This window comes from Camelus bactrianus, chromosome 5 (genome assembly GCF_048773025.1).
Source record: "Camelus bactrianus isolate YW-2024 breed Bactrian camel chromosome 5, ASM4877302v1, whole genome shotgun sequence".
Taxonomy (NCBI): Eukaryota; Metazoa; Chordata; class Mammalia; order Artiodactyla; family Camelidae; genus Camelus; species Camelus bactrianus.
Genome location: NC_133543.1, coordinates 31,236,606 through 31,261,278, shown reverse-complemented (window position 1 = coordinate 31,261,278; position 24,673 = coordinate 31,236,606). Strand labels below are relative to the sequence as shown.

Genomic DNA, 24,673 nt, shown 5'->3' with positions numbered 1-24,673 from the left:
ATTCTTGATGCTTTGTAAGTAACTTATTCTTTCTTTCAGGATTTTTAAAAAAAGATTTTCTCTTTAAACTTGTAGAAGTAAAATTGCACTCAGATGTATCTACATCTAGGCCCTTGCAACCAGAAACATTTTCTTATATTATTTGCTTGATAAATCCTTGTCTCCATTGTCTCTTTTCTCTCCATCTAAAACTTCTTTAAGATGGATATTTGAATATCGGATTATTCTTAAGATGAAAGACCAAATTAACTAGAATGAATGATGGTCATGGGTATTTGTATATGTGTACATATCTTTTTACCCCCAACTGGCTTCTGTCTTAAATGGTCAGGCTGAGTGAGGGGATCCTGTAGGATGAACAGATGGTGAGTAGCTAGTAGGCTAGAGGTTCTGCAGTTACCAAGTAAGAAGCATGTTTTGGGGGGTAGATATGGAATTTTATCTCTTTTGCTTCTGGGCAAAGCTCTCTAATTCTGTGTCTGCTGTAAAGTACCTGAGATGCCTCATTCTCCACTGCCTTCCTTCTCAGATGCAAGCATCCTCTCATTTGTCCTTTTAGAAACTGTTTTCAGGCTTAAGCAGCTGCTGAGCATACTTCCTTGGTGAAAGGTAAGTGGAGAGGAACCCAGCTTTCCCACGTGTTAGAGACAATATTCGGTACAGTACTTTATTTATTGCCCTCTTGCCATTTGTTTTCGTTTTATTTGGTAACTCCAAGTTTAGATATTCTCTAAGACATCCGTGGAAGTGAACTGTGCCTAATTATGGTGTCTGACAATGGCATTTCTTTCGCTCTAATATCTTCACTTGTTTGATCCCATCTGCTTCCTGTAGTCCTGGAATTTGTATTTCTGGTCTGCTGATGGCACCTTTTCTGTTTTCAGCACCATTATATATATTTTTCTTTTCCAACATATCTTTTCTATTATTTCTTTTTCTTTTTTTTTTTCCAGGAAGGAGATTCAGACATTTTCAATTTGCCAACTTGAATGGGGGGCCTGGGTTGTTTTTCACAAAGATAGACTTTAATGCTGAAAACAGAAGTTTCACTGAATTGTGAAGATATTGCTATATAATAATTTTCAAAAATAACACATGAGAGGCAAATTGCCCCATGTGAGATAAATTATGAATATTTAAACTACTTATTATGTGTCTCCAAAACTAATGTTGGCAGGATATGTTAATACAGGGCGCAGGATCTGTATACCTCTCATTTTCTCTCACTCCTGTCCTTCTCTTTGTCTTCAAAGTTCCTACTGTCGTTTATGCTTTTCTAATGTTCCCTTTATTACTGAGATTGTTTTATTCTTCTCTTTCATTTGTTTCATGAGCCCTTTCTTTTCATTTTTATCTTATTTTGATTTTTGTCCTGTCTTCCTTGTACCTCTGCAATAAATTCTTGTTTCATAGACAATTGTTGCGATAAGTTTTTTTCTTTTTAATATCATAACAATATACTTTTCAATTTCCCTTCACTTTTTTGTTGGCTTGTTTGATTTGGTAGCAGTCCATTTTAGATTGCTCATTTCTGGATGAAATGAGTTTTTCATCTACCAGATACTTTATAGTAGATTTATATGGAAAAGAAAAATTTTGTCTTCTTAGGATAGGGAAGGTATAAGTTTTTGTTGATTAAAAAAAGTTAGACCGAAAAGAGGACATCAAGAGAAGGGTTTGTGTTGTTGTTTTTTTTTTTTTCCTGAGAAAACTGCTTAGAATTTGTGATGCTAATAAATGAACCATTATTTTATATCGTCTATGTAGCCTACATTGTAGATAGGGGCAAGTTCTAGACTTAAATTAAATATCCTAAAACTGAAAGAGCACAAAGTAGAGGAAACAATATACGGGACTGGGGATAAAAGGATGTCAGCGTGAATCTTGGATCAAAAAGAAGGATGTTGGTTTCTCTTCAAGGACTTTTCATTGAACATTTGGATGGTTAGGATCATTATCAAATCTTTCCCTCCCCACCTCCCCATCTGTTTATGCTGTTCTACTAGGAAATAAAATTGTTAAGGCTCCTAGTCAAAAATTCCTATCTACCTACCTATCATGTCGTATTTGCTGTTCTGCTCAGTCCTGACCTCCTAACCAGCCTTGTCCTGTTTGGGCACCTGGGAAGACAAACTTAAAATTGGGAGAGAAAAAGGACAAAATATCTTGAGTCTTAAGTGTGTTACTGGTCATACTTCTTAGTGGTTCCATACTGTATCACTTATGCCTTGAAAAGATTTACAACACTAGTATTTAGGGATTGTGCATGGAGGGAGGAGCTGGCTATCTTGCTCTTAATTATTATTATTTACGTATTCTTATAAAGAGTTACATTGCTGGAAAAAATTTGGGAAAACCATTCATTGCATTTATTTCCCATCTTTCCACTTCTTTTAAAGTAGAATATTGAACACTTCAACAAATAGAGGAGAATCACACTGAATTCTTTAAATATTACCAGAAGCACAAAAGCCATCCCTCCTTAACGTGCACTGTCACTTCTAACTATTGGAATTGTCCCTTATATTTATATCTCTTGCCATAATATTTCACTAATTGTCTCATAACTGGAGATGCATATTCATACTATTAGAGTCCAGAAATGTAGATAGTAGTATATACAAAGTCCTGTGAAAACTCACATGAGTATCGAGGCTAGGCCTTGGTTTCCATTTGCTGTGATTCTTTCTATGTATTAGGCTTGTTTTGCATATAACCTCCATACATTTAATGCAACTCATATTCCATTTAGACTGACTATTGGGCCAACTGTCTTTAAAAATCATAGCTTTAACTTATGAATATTAAATGATAGGCAAATAAGGGAAAAGATGAGGGGAAAAGGCCCAGTATGGTTAATGGGATATAGATGGAAGCCATTTGTATGTCCTATTTAATGCCTGAGTAAAATCAAATGCTAGTCCAAGGATGGGATCCCAAGTGTGGTCCCTCATTTTTTACTCATTAAGTCTTACATATCTGTTCAAACTCAACTAAGAATTTGAGGTCTACAAGTATGAAGTCTGCAGGATGGTAGACATAAATATAATTATAGAAATATATCAATCTTAAGACTTTAATAATTTGGAAATAGATTCAAAGCAAAAAGGACCTCAGAGATAGCCTGAGTATGCTTGTGAAATTTCACTAGGAATCTTAAAATATTTGATTTTATAAGACTCAAGATAATCACCTGAAATGATTTCTGGAAAGTAGAAAACAAAGTACCTGAAAATAGCCTTTAATAAATTCTCTTAAATGTTTCTTTCTTTTATAGCTTAGTCTTGAAGACAAATATTGGCCAATGATTCTGAGTATCATTAAGTGAGAGCACTTATCTTGAAGGAAAATCTCATGTGTCTGGAAGATACTGAATTGGAGATTGTATTTGGTTCATTTCATATCATTCTCTGAATTTCTTTTATGTTTGAGTTCTATTGTTATATTATGCTATGATCATGCTGATGCAAATAAATCATTCTTTTGGTATTGTGACTTGCTCAGACTGTTTCTTTAAAATAAATAGGAGTCACAAGAATAAACAGTCTAATTTGGTAAGCCATTATCATCTGGTAGTTTGCAGGTAAATATGCCAAGCATAACCTGAGGTCCAGACAGCAGTGGATGGCCACAGCAGGTTTAATGAAAGAAAACTAGTTTCCTGAAGATGCCATTCCCAAGGAAACCCTGGGACCTAAGGAAGAGTAATCTGTAGAATATGCCCATGTACACGTTTTTCTTTTTAAAATGTTAGCAACAAACTCTCTTGTAAGTTTAAGACGCTCAGTAAAAGGCTTACCAATACAAACGAGAAGAAAACACTGAAGATGGCTCCTTCTGTGATGAAGTCATCATAGTTACATAAAGTCTAGCCTTTGATCCCATCACATTTGAAATCGATATTGATTTAAAATTTATATATTTGCTCTCATTCTTTTCAATCCCTCCACTCTTATTTTTTTTAAACATCTAAACAAAGTGACCTCATTGTTTTCCATTGGATTTTTTTTTAAACATTGGCTGGGATGATTGAGATTCAGGAATGTGGGAAAATGGATTCCCAAACCACGTCCCTCCTCTTTCATTCTGAACTGTAATTTTTGGCTTGGCTTGAATCACAGTCATCGCATTTCAGCCTGAATCTCTCTGTAAAGTGATCTTTCTTAAACATTTCTCTCACTCATCAAGGGATCAGAAACAAAGCCATTCTAGCCTTTCAGCAAAACACTTACAAGCAGATTTTACAGAGAAGTTGCAAGAGCTAAATTTCCTCTAAAATTGTTTGAAAAGTGAACATTTTCAGTGCCTCATTGTCCTTTTTGTGGATCTTGTCATCTGTATGCCATGAGCTCCAGCAGCTATTTTAATCTGTTTTTGTTTGCAATCCATTTGGTGTCCACCCAAGGAAATGCAGGTGATTCTAATTAACTTACTGCTGAAGATGTAGGAAAAAATATCTCAATTGTGCTGTAGGGAATTATACACTTAAAACTTTTCTTCTACTATTTATAACATATTATTAATGAAAATGATTCTATGAATATATTTACCACCTAATTCATTGCTGTTCACGTTTATAAATCAGTGAAGCCTATGGCACAGGAAGAAGCCACACACATACACAAATACACAGGCACAATACAGACCCCAAGAATGCTTGCCAACTTTTATTTAACAAGAGTAGCAACTTAAAAATAACATTATTTTTACTTTGTGCAACATAGTTTAATATCTGAAATAACCCTGTTCCAATAAAAACCTATTGAAATACTCTTAGGCCTAACTCTGCCCTGAAGGTAAGAGTGATTAATTGAAAGATTTTGGCAGATCTCTGCTCACCACCAGGGCAGTTTAATTTAGAACACATTCAACCATTTCTCTGTGTCTCTGTGTTGGTGGAGCATAACTTTTGATCTTCTTTGGGGAGGTGCCTCTAATTCGGACCCTTGGCTAGCCACTTCCTGGAGGGTTTTGATGGCTTGCCTCTGCTAAGCCTTCAGGTGAGAGAGAGCCCTTTCTGGCTGCTGCTTTTAGAGCAGGTTAGGGAAGCTGAATTTCAGACACAAAGGCAACAGAGTCTACAAACCTGTTTGAGCATATCGACATCTACAAAGTCCTATTTAGACCATGGACAAGATGGTCCTTTTCAACTTCTTAATGCTCTCCCAAACTTCTGAGATGGTCTGTGTCATTAAACTCTTTCCTGAATCAGAGAGGATGTGCCTGACACTGACAGTGGGTGAGACTGAAAAGACTGAACTTGCTTTTCTCAAGAAACATAAATAAGGTTGTTGTTTTCTTCTTGAGAATACAGGAGAAACTATCTAGTGGGTATGGTTAATACTTCTGCTAAACAGAAACATGGGGCTAGTGCATAATCCTCCCTGTCTGGCAGATGAATCTGTGCTAAACTGCTTTTAAATGGAAGGACAGAAAATTCCAATACATTCTAGATGGGAAGACCTTGAGCTAGTAAACACCAACTCTCTATGCAATTGAATGCATATTGATTAAGATTTACTACGTAGTAAAATGTGGTAGGCACTGGGGATACAGCCAAGGACAAAAGGTACCCAGTCCAGATGTTACGGAGCCATAGCACCAGCATCTTTGGAAGTACCAACAGTAACTCCTCAATGCAAATTCATGCATTAGACACTATGGTACTTGCAATCTGTAATATTTTTATATATACGACACATTCAAGTGATGCACTCAGGTTGGTATATGTGCTCTGTAGTCAACTTTAGAAGGAAACACTATCATGGTATGTATTTAATTTCACATTATATCCTGAAAGTTAAGTTTCATATGTACTTGTGCATATATGTATTATATATCTATATAACTCTGGTGAGCAAAGGACAATAATGATATTTATCCTATTACCAAAGTATTATGTCATAGATTATGTTTGTTATGATATGGGTGTGTTCCCATGGGTTCATCTGAAAAAGAGTGGGAGATTTTTATAAATCGACCATGTTCTTGAATGCTCTTTTGTATCTCTACCTGAAAGATGTTTTAAGACTTAAGATATCAGACTCCAAATCTTTAGGAGACACAGTAGAAATCTCAAAATTTAGGTATTTCACCTTTTTTTTTTTCTGTTATTGGACAAACCACACCCAGATTTGGAGATATAAATATAAGTGTCTGGAATAGAGATGAAAAGACATAATCATTTCTCCTAATTAGAAGCTCTAACTATCCCTGGACAATGTAAACCATTGTTGTTCATGATTTTAGGAATTCTACAAAAATAAATATATAGATACATTCTCAGTGCTAGCACTGAGATTGGCTTTCTTAAGTTCTATTATCACACTATAAGCAGATAGATTAGGGGAAGACGTCTTTTAGTGGTGTAAGAGAGAACTACATTCTCAGCTTCATTTAGGACTACTTGAGGACTTAACCATCTTAGCAAAGAATTGTACACACTCGAGTTGCTCAAAACTTGTTGCCCTAAAAAAAGGCATTTCAATACCGATTGTTCCCTTTTAAACTCATTAGCACTACTGTAATACAAACCAGACTTCCCGCTTCTGGATGACTTTGTCACTTGGGTCTATATCAAGTCTTATTGAAATATATCTATATATGTGTATACACATACACACATATTTAGCACCTATCATTAGATATTTAGCATCTATCACTTCTTCCTGACTTGTTGTCATGAAAAGTAAGTGTATTAAACAAAGATGTATTACATATGTTGATGTTCATTAATACTGTATTTGAATGTCTATTCCACACACGTGATTTTTCTAACTGGTAAGAAAACAAGTTACAAATACATTTAATGTTTTCCATTGTCTTAAATTTAAATAAAGTGTCTTAAATATCCTAATTCCACCAAAGTTTGGCCAATTTTGTATTTTGAAAATAATACTAGAAAAATCCATGATCAGTTACTATAGCTGACTCTTAAAGTGCTACAGAAGATAGAAATAAAAGACAATCAATTTGAAGACCTGGATTTTATTTCATTGGTCCCCCAGGTTAGTCTTCACATTAATTATAGAGGCTATATTTATAATATTTTTAGAAGTTTGGGAAGATAATTTCATCTTAAAATAACTTTCACGTAGTTTTTCTTATGCCCCAAATTCTTTAGTTAGAATTTTATTCCTTTGTCTTTAAATCCCATGGCAGGATTTCATATCAAACCTCACTGATCATTTACACCTTAGTGTAGATTAATCTATTGGATCTTGTTCTGGGAGCAGACTTCAGCTAAAAGGAAGGCAAATGCAGCAAGAGGTCACTTGTGTAGGATGTGGGACAGGAGGAGACAAAGGATAAGAGGTCAAGTATAGTACATAACGGAAAAAGAACAGAAAAGAAAGCGGGCACACCATATTGATTTCAGGCTAATCCAAAAGGGGAGGTGCTATTATCCAAATGTTCACCTGCTGTTTTCATATACACCAGGATATAGGAACATGGAGTGGTCTTACTGTATTTAAAGACCTGGGGGAGGAGAGCCACATATTTTTCAGCTTGACTAACAATTTATTCTTAAACATGATTTATTTTTATTATCATAATAATTTTCAATTCTGGGGGAAGTGTAATAAATGACCTATCTTTCTTCTGGGACAACTTACACAATTTTTTTTTCTTATAGGTTAGTGTAATGCTCTGAACTGAGGTTCAAAAGCTGAGCTGATATAAAATCCAATAAAGGGCTTTGCTCTCCGGGTTGAAATATTGTGAAGAGAGACATGGTTCTTCCTTGGAGTTATGAGACCTCTGTATCTCCTTGGAATCATGAGGTGCACAAGCCTGCCTCCTCTCTGCGTAGGGACAGCAGAAAACAGTCCTGGAGACTTTCCCATTGCATCATTCCTCTGCACCTGCACTGCAGGTGGAGCTGCCTATGTACAGATGACTGGCTCCATCAGACGTCTCTCCTCTCTGGTGTCCTTAAGTCTCCTCAGTACCTTCGCCTAGAACTCTTCAGCCTCAACTGGAGATAAGTGGCACTGAACAGCGGCAGACTCATGAGGTCCTAGATTCCCAACTTACTTTCAAGTTTTCAAACAAACCTTAACAAAGATGATTATACACAGAAAAAAAATGTATTCCTATTAACTCACTGGCCAGAATAGAAAAAGAAAATAATGACCTTATTTCACCTAGTTTAGTTTAGTGCAAAGTGTACTACAAGCAAAAGCCCTAGAGAGGAGGAAGGTTCTAAGCTTGGGAACATAGCTTGCTCTTAGAGGTGTCACTATGATCACCTTTGCCCTTCTTTGCCTTAAACCAAACTGAACCAAACTCCTTCTCTGATGCTTGAATATACTCTACTAGGAGACAAAGCCATTTGGTGCCAATTTATTGATACCTTTTAGAACAACTATACCCAAGGTACTACCCAAAGCCATTGGGGTGCGTGAACTTCAGGCTGAGGTGTACATGATATAACTGAGGCAGGTTTGCCAGGAGAAGGGTACTAGAGGTCAGACACAGTGCTCAAGGGGACAATGGAGTAATGCAGCCATCTAGCAAAGAAGAAGAAGGAAGGAGGAGATGAGTACCTAAAATATATCATCATTGTCCCGGAGTTATCCTTGTTCAGAACCCATGCTTTGCCCCGAGAGAAATTTCACAAACAGGTTTGTAATTTCTTCTGATGGTTTCAGGGTTTCAGGTGCCTTTCAACTTTAACTCTGCTAACTACCAATATTAGTTACAAAATTCTGCTATAAATATGAGCTAAAAATTTAATATTTGACAATGTTTAACAAGTGAAAAGCATTTCCTCTGCCCACCATGCTGTCAAACAGGATAATGGTAATAAATGATTCAGGACTTTGAGTTTGAAGGTCTGTTTTCATTCTTTATAAGCCACGTGTGTTAGAAATAGTAGATAAAAGGAGGTTTCAAGCATCTTTAAAAGGGAAGTTGTTGTCCATAGAAGAGTATTTCTGTGCAATCTCTAACAATTTTAGTTAAGCAGAAGTGCTGTAACCTTTTTTGGTTTTGTTTTAGTTTTGGTAATGGGAATTTGTGGGAGTTAATTTAAAATACTGAACTATAAGAGTTCTTTAAACTCTTTCTCCCCTACACAAAACATTACCCAGCTGATTTATCCATGGGATTAAATGCAATACCCCTTTAAATATTAAAAGTCCCTATATTTCAGTCTGTAAAGTATACATATGTGAAAATGTGGCCAAGCTATGTTCTTTTGACCTGTGATCCTCCTTTTAGAGACACTGGTATTGCTTTTTTTCACATGGTATCCCATTTCTGTTGGCTCCTCAGGAATCTACAATCTAGTTCTAGAATTATTTTCAGTTAAGAAGAGTTGCTCACTACCATTAATTCAATTTCTAGCTTAATAACTTTATCCACCATGTATCTTTTCCTTTAGTTCACCCAGTAAGAAAAATTGTTTTATCAGTTCCTATCCATAAACAGCTTGTAAAAGAAGCCTTTCCAGTGGGAAAAGAATCTGAATGGAAAACATGGTCATACATATATCAGACCAAGGATTAAAAGATGAACATAATATGTGATGAAACATTACAAGAAAGTTTCACTGTATTCGTTTTTCCAAGTCCGTATTCCATGCTGGTCTTGGATTATGTGTGAAAAGTAAGAACTCTGCACTGTAACAGGTGCTGGCAGGAAACTTTCATTAGAGCTTATGGAAGTTATGCCTGTGAAGTCTTGGCACCTGAGAAAATTCTCTCATAAGAATGCATCATGCATCAGATATTTTTCTCACGGAAAAAAACAATACAAGGCTGTAACTGCTTAACCATATTCCCAGTCACTATTTTGTTAACACCATCCCTCAGTGATGACATCTTTGGTGACCTTGTGCTATATGTAAAGTATGTATCAGCCTTCATTTCAACACTGCAAACGTGCACTGTCTTCTGTACACAACAACAGAGATGTTGGTTTACCATCTGTCTGTTCTAATCAATGCATAAACTTGAAAGTGGTTTTTTCCCCCCCACTGTGGAGTCAATGGGTTTGTATGTACTAATTCACCCACATTCTGAAAATTGACTTTTCATATAAAACATGGCAAACGTTTAAGAGATTTACAGGAGTTAGGAATAGAGTTTGGAGTATCCGATAGTAATTAATGTTGGCCTTAAATGTATGGTATTGACTCGTGTAGAAAAGCACTAGCATTATGTGTGGCACACAGTGGGAGCTTAATAAGTATCGTCTTTGTTTTTCTTACATAAATTTCACCATAGCTGTACGACACGGCTTCAAAGACTAATGGGGTCATTCTTTGCACGTAAACTTGCCTGCCTTAAAGTTAAGAAGTAAGACCTCTTTCTCTGATCAAGCTCTGTTTTTCAGCCTATTAACTCTAGAGGTTAAAAATACTTTTTTTTTTTTTTTTACTGACATTTGCCTGTTGGATACAATTGAAAGAAATTCTCTCACCTTATTCTGTAAATCTACTATTTATAAGGAATTTGATTTAAGTCCAGTGGGTAATTTGGATTTCAAGCATTTATCAAGTTAAGGACTGAGGTAAAAATTTAGACAGTAGTGAATGTTAGAAATAGCCCACTGAAAATGATTGTGAGCCCATATACATCCAGATGTGTGTATTCATATCTAGGTTTGTAGCCACATTATGGATAAATGTTACTAGCTTACATATATGTTTGCATTTATAGCTTTAAATGTGCTTTTCATGTATCAATAAATATATCTTTAGTAAAAGGCTCTTAGGGCAAAATAGCTACCTTCCAGGGTCACACACACACACACACACACACACAGCATCAACCCAGGCAATCTGCCAAAGTGTGGTTGCTGTGAAAAGGTTTTGCTTTAGGGCAATAGCAAACTAGCTCACCACCCTGCTGCCCTGTCCACTCCTCACCACATGGTTCTTTGCTGTATCCTTAACTTCCCCTCCTACAGAGAGGGAAGATTTCTTTGGACTGTTTTATTGCCAATACATTTTTTACTTTGTATGATAAAATGAAACAAAGGACTGGTTTCATTAGAAGGAGAGGTAAACAGAGCATTAATTAAATTTGCTGATGATACTAAATTGGGAGGAACTGTGGACATCTGTGAAGACAAAAGAATCATACAAATGGACTTAAGGAGTTCAGAAATACGAGCAGGAAATAATAAAATGAGATTCAGCCTTAAATAATGCAAGCTAATACATTTGGGAAAAGATAATCAGAAACATGGCTGTTCAGTGGATGGTAGATGCCTGGAAAGTGGTGATGGGAAAAGAGACCTAGGGAGTGATAATGGGAAAAATTATACACAAACTTACAGGGAGGTAGGCACAATGCCTGGGGGTTTATATTTTAAAAATATAATTTTTTGAACCTGAAACATGATAGTTCTACTCTTATAACATTGGTAGTTCTCAAAGCATCAAATTTGTCTTTAGTCAGTTGAATCTCTAAGGTTTATGAAACAATTTAACATTATTTGTTGAGAGACTGGTTTCTCCTTCTTAAGGATGAGAAATTGTTTTGTCTGAAACCTGACCTGAACACCAGAGTCATTGCTCTATTTCTGTCATATTTTATTATAGACTATTACTAAAATGGTATGTCATATGGATATAAATATGCATATAGATATTGATATGGATACATATCATAGCATGATGGAAATGAAAAACAAAACAAAATGATCCTTACTTTTAAGGAAGTTTTTCTACCTTTCTGTATAATATGACTTTACTTTGTCTTTCGAAAGACATTAATCACTATCTCTCCTAGAAGTTCAATGAATCTTCAGTATAGAATCTGATTCTCCAAGAATGGATGCCTGGATGGATGGATGAAAAGAAATCTTGGATAATATAAATCTATTCATCCATTTAATTACCCATCATGAATTGAACCCCTACCATACACCAGTTCTGGTGTGCTGAGCACTGAGGAGGCTGAGCTGATCCAGACACAATTCCTAAACTCAAGGACTCACATTCTAAACGAGAAACAGATATGAAACTACCCATTATGGTCCCATGCAATAAGGGCTATACTGAGGAAAGCAAAGCTCTTACTGGAACACTGTAGAGGGACAGCCTAACAACCTTCAAGAGACCATGGAGAGGTGGCTGAGGGTATGAGCCAGAGAACAGCCATTGGAGAGGATGACTCATGCTGTGCACAAGAGGGTGAATGTGAAGTTGGCAGGTAGATGGATAGTGAAAGGGTCTTTAAGGAGAGGGAACAGTTCTTGGAAGGAATATCAGTCTTTGGAAAGACTGATGTAGTAGTTGGAACATAGGAATCCGCTTAAGAGGTTACAAAGCTGGACAGTAGACAGAGGTCACATGCTTATCCTTTTCATGGTAATAATTAGTGTGGAATTTTGTTTATCCTGATGGAAGGGTTCTAAGAAGGGATAATATAATTCTATTTGTATTTAAGAGGGATCATTTTGGCAGCATTGAGATGAATGGCCTGGGCAGAAATAAGCACAAAGGCAATGCTATCAATTAGAGGGCTTATCTCAAGAGAAATTATGGGAATATAATTAAGGCCAGAGGAGGTAAGAGAAAGAATCAGATTCAGGAGATAATAAAAACGTAGAGAGAATTAGACTTGATGAATGATGCTAGATGTATTGAGAGAAGAATCTAAAATGTCCAATGAATGCCTTTTTAGGGCAATGAGGAAAATAGGTCATGATGCCACTGACAGAGTGAAGGACTAGAGGAGGAGGAGCAGATTTGTTGAGGGAAGTTATAAGTCCAGTGCGGAAAGAGTTGAATTTCTGGTGCCAGAGGAAAATTCAAGAAGGGTTGTTCCTAGACCTCAGGTCTGAGTATAAAAAAAAAAAAAAAAAAAAAAAAGCTTGAGGAGGCATGCCCGCCTAGGAACTTTAAAGTCACTGAAGGAATCATTGAAGCTTTAGGGTCACCAAGACCACACTGAGAGAATGAGTAGCATGAACTCTCAGTCAGGAATGAAGTCCAGAGGAAATGCATGAATGCATGCTTTTTATACTGTCAGACTCTAGGCCAAATACATCAACTACGATATTATACCATGCAACTTCTAATACGTGCCAACTGCCCACCTTCAAGACAAAAGTAAAGAAAGCTTACTACAGTTATTACAACACTGTCTGTTAGGTGTCTCACTACTCTGTAGGGAGACACAAGAGTTAAGTTAGCCCAAACTGTCAAAAATGCAAAACATAACAAGAGCATTTTTTTTAAGACAAGAAAGATAACAGTCCTATTTTAATGACACTGGTGTATTCAAAGTCTCTACAGAGCTTTTGATAACATCAGCAGAGTTTAACTTTTTTTCTGCTGAGACGTAAATTTGGAAAAAATGAAATCAATACTTACTAGCAAAACCACGTCAGAATTTAGAGTATTGGTATCCTCTGTTCATTAGCTTCAAATTAATAGGTCTATGTAGTTGACCATATATTTCTTATTTCAGATTCTTTGACAGACTACTTCAAGTCAAAAACTTATCTTTAAAATAAAACTTTCCTGAGATTTACAAAGAAAATAAATACTAAATGAGGAAGGTGGGACGTTCCCAGGGAAGTAAACTAACACAGACCAGCACCAACATGGAGTTCCAAGTCTGAATTAAAGGAAAGGTGTGGTGCTCAACTCTGTGTGGTTAAAGGACTCAAGTCTATGCCTGAACATTCTCAGGCATGTCCCTTACAGCTCAAAGTTGTCATTCAATTACTTGATTAGAAACAGCAGGCTATTGGTGTTGAAATAATGCCTAATGGGATATGACTTGGTCTGACGAAATGAGTAGAGAATGGATGTTTTACTAGCTGCTGAACTTAAATGTAGTTTCCAAAAATTGATGAGCATAAAATCTTTAAGTAAACATAACTTCAAATGTTTAGCATAGTTAAGTATCGATGGGAAAGAATGATGTCATTCAGAATAATATAATATAGTATCATCAGAAATGGTTTAAATGTTTAAAAAGCAGATTTGCAAACAACACTATTAGCTGCACATCATGCAGCTGCCTTCAACCAACAACTGCTGGTTGCTCATTTTTTTAGTTTCCACCAATGTGCAGGTGTAGCAATGGTGTGTAACTTTCCAATGAAGATTTAAACAATGCTGACTATAATTTATCCATTTATTCATCATTTATTGAGAATTTATCATGTGCCAGGCAATGTGTGAAGACCTAAAACTAAAACCATGCTCCCTATAGGAAGGAGCACACAATGAACTGAAGGTACTATTTTAAATATTTTTCTTCGATAAGTGGTGCTTTCACCCTACATCTCAGGGCGTTTTTATTTCCTTAAAAAGAGTGTGACTTTACATTTGGGTCTACAGTCTACTATAACCTCAAGAACTCTTCCAGCAGTATCATTTCAGAGCTATTTTGGTTTTGCACAGCTAGTTTTTCTTTTCAAAGTGTCCTGCCCTTGAATTTTTTTTTTGTTTGTTTGATTGTTACTTTTTTTTTTCCCTGAACTGGAAATAGGAAGTGGCTTTAAAAGTATAAAATTTGGCAAAAAGGAATAAGACTGGCAAAGAAAAGATTATTTGAACCCAAGAAAAACATTTCTAACCCAACAGCCCATTAGACTATGAGATAAACTCTCCTAGAATTTAGAAGAATCTCCAAGACATGAAACTATTAAAGAGATGAGTAAAGTGTTCTAAAATATCCTGTAAGGAAAATATGCCAAGTTCAATTGTATAGACCAATGCAACTATTTCTCCTAGAATCTGTATGTCTCTTCTACTGTATATGAAGATTAATGATTAAGGCTTAAGTTGGACACACTTCATCTGAAAGTGTGAAAATTCTCTGGAAAATGTTATTTTTTCTAGACATTTAGAAAGGGATTCTACTTATTGGGAAATCCACGAAAGAGTGCAATATTTTGGCATCATTCATAGCTTCCTAAATTAACTTGACTTCTTAATTATTACACATTTTGTGCTCTAGGGAAATGCCTATAAAATATAAAGTATAGATTCTTATTCAACCAATAAAGATTTTTTTCAAAAAGTAAGTGACACACTTGTATAAGTGTTGATTATTTTTTAATCAATTGGTTCGTATTATGCAACAAGAATAAAAAATATTTAAAATCTACAAATCCATTTTTCAATTCCAAGGCAACAAATGTCTGAAATCTCTAACTGCCTTATTATTTATTATTATTATTATTGTTGTTGTTGTTGTTATTATTATTGTTATTGTTATTATTATTACTCTCATTTTTTTAAAACCTCAATGCTTTCCAAATACACGTGAATTTTTTTCTTCAAATTTTGTAAACATTTGCTTTCAGGCTTAAACATCCTGCCAACTTTCAGCCAAGATTATTTTTATGGTTGAACTATTAACTTCTGAATATTAGGGCTTATAATGGAAAAAGTCCCAGACCCAGAACTCCCATCATATAAATGACACCACTAAAGGATAATTTAGAATGTTGCATCTTGACATGTTGAGGTGTTGCATTATTTAAATTCTCCATCCACAACAAGAAGCTAATTTCCTAGCGTATTCATTTTGGCTCTGTTTCCTTCCAACTGACTCTGAGGGAAAAGTATGTTAAAAACCTAAACTTTAGAACAGGGGTGGGAGTGGGAGCGGAGGCTGGAAATTAGACTCAGGCTTTATCTAGGAAGAGACATTATTTATTCGTATGCATTCTGGACTCAAAAGTGTGGGAATATCCGCTGACTGATTTGACCAGAGCCACATTGCTGGATATGTTAGATAGCCTTTCTGGTTATTGAACTGCACAGTCATTTCTACATTAACTTCTGTTATAGTTAAACTCTCTTTTTTGATAATAAGACTGCTGTGTATTGCTCAGTGTAGATAAACTTCATTAAATGTCACTAATAAATACAGCAAATTAATTAGTAACCATATCTATACACGGAATTTGTGAACATTCAGTGTAATCTTACCATTCGTGGCAAAATGTAACTTACAAGCATTTTCTGGAGCAAGGGTACATTTCTCTGGAACAGGGAAGCAGGTATCAGGTAACTAAGGCAGAGATGGTAACTGGTTTAGTAGTCTGTCTTTTCTTCATTACAAGCCTTAGAAGCATGCCCTTTTATCCACATTTGTTTTCTTAATTGCAAAACACAGCTTTTTTTCTCTCTCTTCACCTTGTCATCTCTGATTTCTTTTGGTTGTCTTTTCCCAGTTTCTCTTTTATACTCTCGCTGGCTGTTTCCTGTTTACTCTTTTTTGATTTTTGTCTTCCCCTCTAGCCCTGAATGTGGCTTTTGTACAGACACAGAGGCCCCAGCATGACAACCCCAAAGAGCCAATTCCAACTTGGACCCAGCACAACACGACTGCTGTCAGGAAGGTGGCTGTCACTGGGGTTGCATTACAACAAAACAAAACAAAACACAAAACACCAAAAAGCACTAAATTGGACTTAATTTTAACTCAGAAGTAAAAATGAAGGAAACTTCGCTGCAGACTTCCACAGAGCTTCCTTGAGGGTCATTTCTATTGTGAACGCAAGCAGATGCCTAACTTCAGGCACAAAAAGCCAGCGCTTACAAAAAAGGAACACATAGGTCAGTGCCCTCAGAAACATTTTTGTTCAGTCCACAAATATTCTCTGGGGAAAAAGAAATAGTGCTTATCTTGAACTCTTGGTTTTATTTTTTGAGCATGTAATTTTTATCAGTTTGTTTTGTTTTTGTTACTTTTTTTTCACTCACTGCTTATAAAACTAGCAAGCAGAAGTCTCTCTGGAACAAGATAGAATCATAAAAGTTTTCAAGAATCTCGTCACAAACTAAACAGTACAAATTGCACATTCTTCATGGAAGTATCAGCCTTTGGTGCGTGCCTGGATCCAACTATAATAGATTATCCCAAAGTGGGAAAGAATGAACAGTGCAAAATTAGCAGAACTGGGAGCAGAGCTTGACTAGGGAAGGCATTATGATCTGCCCTTCGGGGTCCTAGATCATCAGGCAATGGGAAAAGACGATGTGGTTTTATTTTTGCAAGTGAACACTTAGCAGTGTCTCAAGAGGCAGATTGGTGCACTGAATCTTAGCATAACAGCTACACTACAATCATGCCTGTTCTTTTTATAATAAATACATACATGCGCATGCCGTACTTAATATGCAAGTGCAATGTATATAAGTAAAACTCCATGTATTTATGCATAGCCCTTGTTCTGAACTTTTGTGACAGGTAAGTATATTCCTGTGTAGGTGTATAACCATAACTTCCTATGATATTAACAAATGCATCCAAATAAATATTCAATTAGAGAAATAGATTTTGCTTATAATGTCATGGGATTCTTAATGTGACTTTCTCCCAAACTTCATGTAACAGCAGAGGAATTACCAAAAAGAAATAGTTAAGGTATAATAATAATTTTAGCCACTCTTTTTCCAAGTTGCTATAATCTACCCAAAGATAACTAATTGTTCAAAGTAAACATTCCACTCTGACCACAAAAGGAATCCATTACACAAACATATAATTCACAGTCATTTTTAGTGGGTTGTAAACAGTTTGGAATGAGCATAAAATGGGACAAAAATCAAAGTGAGCATTTTGAAATGAAAAAGTGTTTGCTACAAAAGGTCAGTCCCTTTGCTTGGCAAACTATGTAGAAAAGCCTGGGAAAATGCTGATCACACAAGCAATGAGGGAATTTTAAAGCCAACAGCCTCCTTGTTTCTTTAAACAGACATCGGAACCTATAACTGGATCCTGTCAAACAAACGACAGCAAAAAAATATAACAGCTGCTAAGAAGTCAAGTTGAGAGATAAAGTTTTCGAGGCTAAGGACCTTCTCAGAAGTAGACTAAAGGTCTTTCTTAAATCTTTAAGCAAGGTTATGGATCCCAGGGTGGCTTTTAGGCACCAAGTCAAATATGTAATTTTGTGTATCATTCTTGTCATAGTATTTTGTGTTCCAGAAAAAAGAGAGGACAAAATTGTCAGTTAGCATCTGCTGAGGCATTCTGTAAAGTAGCTTATAGCTGAAATCATCAGATTTGGAAGATCTGGTATCATTTATTTTTAATTGTGGTAAAAAAAAAAACCCACATAACATAAAATTTACCATTTTAACCATTTTTAAGTGTACAGTTAATTGGTGTTAAGTGCCTTCACATAGTTTGCAACAGATCCCTAGGTATTATTTTAAATGTTGTTAAATAGTTTGGGGCATATTAACCAGAACTGGGAATCACGGAGGAAGAATGAGCTGTTAAACCGTATTCCAAAGGATGAATGCCAATCCAAATGAAATTTAAAAATTGTTTTAAAATCAGCCATATTCCCTTACAAACAAAAATATACTGGATGCGTAAAAGTACAATTAGTGTAGAAACACGTTCATTCATTTAGTTAACTCCATTATTACATGGAAGAAGTCTTTGGCCATGTGTGGTGCTGGTGCATAGGAAAAGGACTGGTTTATCACTTGTAGCATATTCTTTTGGATATCTCACACCATGTGACTCCCTGTATCACATTGTCACAACGTGTCAAGGAAATTACCTGGGGAATAAGGTGTAATTAAGCTTCTAGTTTCATTGGGAGACTAAACCCAGAAGAGTGTGCACTTATTATAAAGGGCTTTATAATGTCATTTAAAAATATTTTTTCAATAAAAATTATAAATATTTAGGTGTACAACAAGATAATTTGATAGAAGTATTCATAGCAAAATGACAAGCTAATTCACATATCATCTCCTCACATAACTACCAATTTTTGTCTGTGATGAGAGCACCTGAAATCCACTCTCTTAGCTTATTTTTAGTATCCAACACAGGTTTGTTAACTCCGGTCATCATGCTTGTGTGTTACATCTCTAAACTTATCCATCCTGCATAACTGCTATTTTGTGCTCTTTGATCTTTCCATTTCCCCTCCCTTATTATGTCATTTTTAAGCAGACAAACTTCTCTGTTTTTATTAGTATTTTGACAGTGGTTCTTTCTTCTAGCGCAGTCTCTAGTCTTTTCATAGCACTTATCACTGTTTAATGTGTATCTGTGCTATGTCCTGAGCTGGTAGTATGGAGAATGACGCAGAGTAGGTCCTGAATAGCTACTTGTTGCTGAAATGCAATAAAAAATAGTGTCTGTTACTTCATTCAATCAATATTTATTGTATGCTTACAATTGTCACATATCGAGTGCTCTCTCCAAATAACTGCCCTTCACAAAGAGTAGTCAGTCAGTTACATACTTTTCATAAAGGTAACTATGGAGTAAGGTCTTAGTGCTAATTATACCAGTCTGGACTGAGTACTTTGTTTAGTTCATGTCTCCTAGGTCCTTGTCTCTAAATGATACAGGTGACCCTATTTTTAAGTAAGCAATTTCTATATACTTTTGAGGCCATCAACAACTACAAAAAGTCTTTTATAAAGCACTGAACACTGGACTTCTCCCTGGCTAGGTCTACATACCACCAGTGTGTCACAGTGTCTCCCTCTACATGCTCTTCCCCTAAGACCTCAAAAAAAGTGCCCGATGGTCTCCTGCTTTTGATTGGTTTACCATACATACTGAGCATTAGTTGAACAATAATTCCGTATTTTTGCAGAAATTGCTCTGGAAGAAGAAACATAAATTTTTTTCATTGGCTACTTATGATTTCAGTCTAAAACTGAAAAGGCAAGACAAGGGAAAGTGAACCACTTGAGAGAGTTTTAAAGCCTAACACATGCCTTTACAGTTTGCCCTCCAAGTTTTGTGTGTATTTTCTAGGCTGAGCAGACAATATCAGAAACCACAGAAATAACTCTGATCTAGTTATAATCGTTGTAAGGAGGAGAATGCTCTGGTGGTTTAGAGGAATAAAGGAAATCCAAATCAAGATAAAGAAACGTACTAAACAAGTCATTCGCTAAATTGGTTTACATTCGGCTCACTAAGAGATTTTCTCCTAGGCATATCCAAGAGATACAAAATTTGAAATAAAACTAATACTGCTTTACCAGGGATGAATAAAGAGTGTATCTGGTGTCAACCACTGGGTAGAATTTCCCTGGGAGGACTAGAGGAGCATGATGAGCAAATTGGTTCTGCCAAATGCAAGGAAGTAACTGAATGAATGAATGAATGAATGGAGGAATGGAGGCATGGAGGGAGGACCGAAAGAATAAAGGGTGAGATCTGCCCTCCTGATGTTGTTTACTTGAAATCAAGCATGTAAGACGCATTTGAAAAATACAGCTACAGTTTGTAAATGATTTTTTTAAGATGGGAGAAATAATCTCAAGAAAAAAGAGAGAAAGGAAACAAATCTTTTTTCTTGTTGTTGTTTGTTTCTCTTTTTGTTTGTTTTTATAGCAGCTGATGTGCTGCTATAGTGAGTACTGAGGCCATTTCCCTAAGACTGTGAGAGTAAACACACAGTTTTTATTAAATGTGCCTTTCTCGTAACTGGTCCATAAGCATTTCACATGACTCTGCAGTTGAATACCTTGCCTGGAAGAGGGTCTGGCCATTAGAGGGAGGGCCCTAGATATGCTGAGTCCAGACGTGCTGGGAGACTTGGCACCTTTATACGCTGCTTCTTAATACCAACCCCAGCATAAAATGTCATCAGAAGCCTGCATAAATATTGGACTTAGATTCACATAAATTATTTCTGTCCTGAGGTGCTTTATGCCAGAATTTAGTAAAAACAACACTTTGAGTAAATAGAGTTGGCCTATAAATGTAAGAATATTAATCCAACAAAATGATCATAGAAAAATATAATCAAAAGTACACACTTGTAAATCTTGCAGTGATGTGAGAGGTTTATCTTGTGCCTCTGAGTTTTTATTGAACGTTTCCATAGAGTTCCTTTAAGCTGACACTGCCAGAGTGCTCCGAGTTATCTGTTGCTTTATGGAACTGTAGTCTTTGTGTTTCATTAAAACACTTAGGAATTATTTTAATAATCATTTGTGTGATTAGTACTTGTTTAGCTGAATCTACAAATTCATTTTAAGAGCAAACATTGGGACAATGAAATATAATGCCAAATATGAAGGCTCCTGTCAGCAAAAACATCGTCTTATTTTATTAAAAGTCACCAACAAAATACCATGATCCAAACATACAGTTTCTATTTATGGGCACGTCCTGCTCTGCAATATTATGGTATCAGCATGCCACAAAGCTGTATCTAGAAGAGTTTTCATTGGGGTATGTAGGTAAATAGAGACATATAGAACCCTGGTTTTTATGTGCACACATCTTATTAGGTACAGCTTCCCCCAAAGTCCTATTTGGATTTTTGTTCTAATATGACAGTGCTCACACCATCAGTACTGAGTATTTACAAGTGAATGAAGATTTCCTGAAAATGATGATAATGTAGCTATTGGAAATAATAACATTATAACACTTTCAGTGATCCGTTTGGCTTTAAGTACTTATTAAATAATATTTATTCCTAAAATGTGTACTTACAAATTAAATGAGATTGCAACATGCAATAAAAATACATTTCCCTCTAAATTCCAGTTGACTCCGTTCCTCACAGATAACTCTCCTTGTGTTCATTCTGTTTTTACTGTTTTCTACTCTCCGAGCTCTCAGCCCTTCTTTCCGGTGTGTTGATATGCTTTTCCCCAAAGCTGCTCACTTTATCTCCTTTCCCTACCCACTCGTCCCCTTTTTGTTATTCTCTCACTCCCTACTGATATGGGAATAATGGGATCCCAAGGCTGTCCTTACAGTATAATTAAAGTATGAATTTCCAGGAGTTGGAAATTGCAGACCATTTTTATTATGTTTCTATAATAAATCCAGGTAACACTGAGAGAATTAAAATGGCTTTTCCCTAGCAGATAACTTGGTAAAGATTTTTTCCCTTGATTCTATTGTTTTAAGAGACTGGGAGCTGAAAATGGGAATAGATTCACCAATTCTCTGTCTGAAAACACCTCTATCTTTCACATGATATATATCCCCCTAGATCCTGGGAATATGCTGTAAACTTGTAACAGATGGTGATGAAGCTTCACATTTTTACACAATACATTTTTTGAGATTCTGCATCTACCGTATGTATCTTCCAGGGAAAATGACCTTGAATGAATGAAGTCATCATCTGAAGTAAAAACACCCCACAGATAGACCAGCATAGAAATCATGAGTCAGTTGGGTTTTGTTTTGTTCCCTCAGCAAGATGAAATAATTTCAGATGGAAAACAAAATGAAACATAGGAATCAGAGTTCATCTTGACACTGGAGGTGTGTCTGTTTATTGTTCCAGGAAAACCAGTTAGTCGTATTCTGTACTGAACAGATACACGTGGAAGATGGAATATCACTGTTTGCAAGTAGCAATGCTATTTGCTTCACTTGGGTAATGTTGGGGGCTTACCAAAATTTGTTCTGGCACAACGTCTCCCAGCATGAATGTTAGGAGGGTTCTAACACTGTGAGAGCTGATATTTTATGAATGTTTTATCACTGGCGAGAACACAAGAAGTTTGCAATTGAATCAACAACATGTCAGACAGAAAAAAATATTAAAAAAAAGAACATTAGTGGGAATTATTGATGTCCCTACTGTGAAAACAAACTGAAGTTAATAAGAAATTTGATCCTCTTAACCGATTAACGAAAGTCAAGTTTTAATTGCATGGCTTCCCAGACAAATCAAGTGGTGCTGTTAACCTGAGAACTGGTTGTGTGGAGGGTGCAGTATTGGGGGAAATGACTGCATATTCAGTTACCCACCTCTTTTTTCGACAGCTTCAATGCATTGCTTTACAAACCGTGGAACTGTGGAATTTTCACGTTCACACACTGTGTGCAGATGAGAGCCAAAAATTTGATCTGCAAAAGAAACAAAGATGAGCTTCATTAAAATCCAAGCTTGCGTTGTTCTTTAATTTGATTCTGTTTCCATATCCACTGCATGATGAAATTTGCATCTTGCATAGGAATCGATTTTTTGCTTTAATTCCAAAGTGTCTACCGCAGACATACAAGACCATAACTCCCTCTTTTAGGGAACAGGACTCCAGGCCCAGAGAAGGAAAACGAACCCCCTGCCATTGATTAGGCAGGGATGACAAAGTAAAGTTGTAGTCTCTCTGGGCTTAACTTTGTTGTCTATAAAGTAATGACAGGGAATTGAGGAAACTTCTACAAAATAATTAATCTTAGTGAATTCGTGTCTTGAGTGTTTGAGAAGAAATTTATCAATGGTCATCAAAATTATGAAGTTGTTAGTATGTTTAGAAGATTCGTTCCGTGGCTCAATGACCCCTGAAGGACCAACTTCCAGGAGGCTTGCTCTGAAGTGAATTTCTTCCCATTTGTCCTGCCGTGAATGCCCTTCCTCATCTCTCCTCTAAGTATCCTCTTTCCTTTAGGGCTCAGCTCAGATGGCACCTCCTCCACCAACTCTATCCTTCCTAGCTCAGCTTTCTGTCTCTTATAACCTAGGTTCTTTGGAATACCGGTTCCTCGGGATGTTAATGGGCAATTTGGGGGAAAGAGCCTGTGATCAAAATGATTTAGCAACATTGGATTAAAAAAGTTAAACAGATTTCTCTCACGTGTATTTCTTTTCAGAGCCTGCATCATGCCGACGGGCACTAGCGATCTCCAGGCGGGACTGGAGGATGCACTACATCCCAAACTTACTTGAGCAAGATCTTTTTATTTCAAAGGGCGTATCTCCAGACTAATGCTGCTGAGAACACACTCTGTGAAATTCTAGCCTAGCCCTCTCATTTGGAGCATGATTTATGTTACTGGGCTTCATGTATTTACATTTATGATATATGGAACGTACTTTCTCAAAGCAGTTTCTGAGCGCTGCATTGTCTACATGTGATGGTCACCAGTGCCCAGAACAGATTTGGGCCCATGAGATTCATGCAAATATTTTTTTAACTTGTGGTAAAATATATACAACATAAACGTTTACCATTTAAACCACTTTTATGTGTACAGTTCAGTGGCATTAAGTACATGTGCATTATTGTGTAAACATCACCAGCACCCATTTCCAGAACCTTTTTACACAACTTTGTAAACTGACTATATTTCAATAAAAATATATATGAGGAAAAAAAAAACAGCCGAGATGTTGATTAGTGATAATGAAACAAATATTTCGAAGATTCAAGGGCTTCCCATCTTGCAAAGAATGAACTCCAATTCCCTATCACTATTTCCAAGGCAGTATGACCTGACCTTCCTGATTTCCTGATTTCATTTGCTTTCTCTCTGCTCTCTCTGCCCTCTCTGAGACAAGCTCATCACTTGCCTGCCGCTACTCTGTAGACATTGCTGATTTTTGTCCAGCCCAAGCACACTTCTGCCTCAGGGACTTTGCACTTGTTATTTCCTCTTCATGGAACGCTATTGCCCTAGCTCTCTGATCAAATGTCTCCTTATTGCAGCCTTTCCCACTCACTTTTAAAAAAAAAACAAAACTGCCAAGCACTGCCAATAGGAACTCTCCATACTGCCTCTGCCTTACTTTTCTGTGAGCACTTTTCTCCACTCAACATATTAAATTGATATGTTTACAAGTTAGTTGCTTCCCTTGCATAGAATGCAAAACCTGGGAGAGTAAAGATTATTCCTATTTCCTTTATTACTGGATCCACAGTAACTCAACAATGTTAGCATATATGAGAAGTTCAATAAATATTTATTAAATTATTGACTGCAAGATATCATTAGTAGAGGTC

General features: G+C 36.3%; 1 protein-coding gene across 3 annotated transcripts in view; it reads right to left on the bottom strand.

The window, feature by feature from the left end:
* The window catches only part of ARHGAP15 (Rho GTPase activating protein 15), a 575,155-nt gene that overhangs the window by 185,934 nt on the left and 364,548 nt on the right, over nucleotides 1-24,673 (bottom strand). For all 3 annotated transcript variants that reach the window (XM_074363591.1, XM_074363590.1, XM_074363592.1), the window contains one exon: nucleotides 22,701-22,799. In XM_074363591.1, the coding sequence (XP_074219692.1) occupies nucleotides 22,701-22,799 (99 nt within the window). The remainder of the gene's footprint in view (nucleotides 1-22,700; nucleotides 22,800-24,673) is intronic.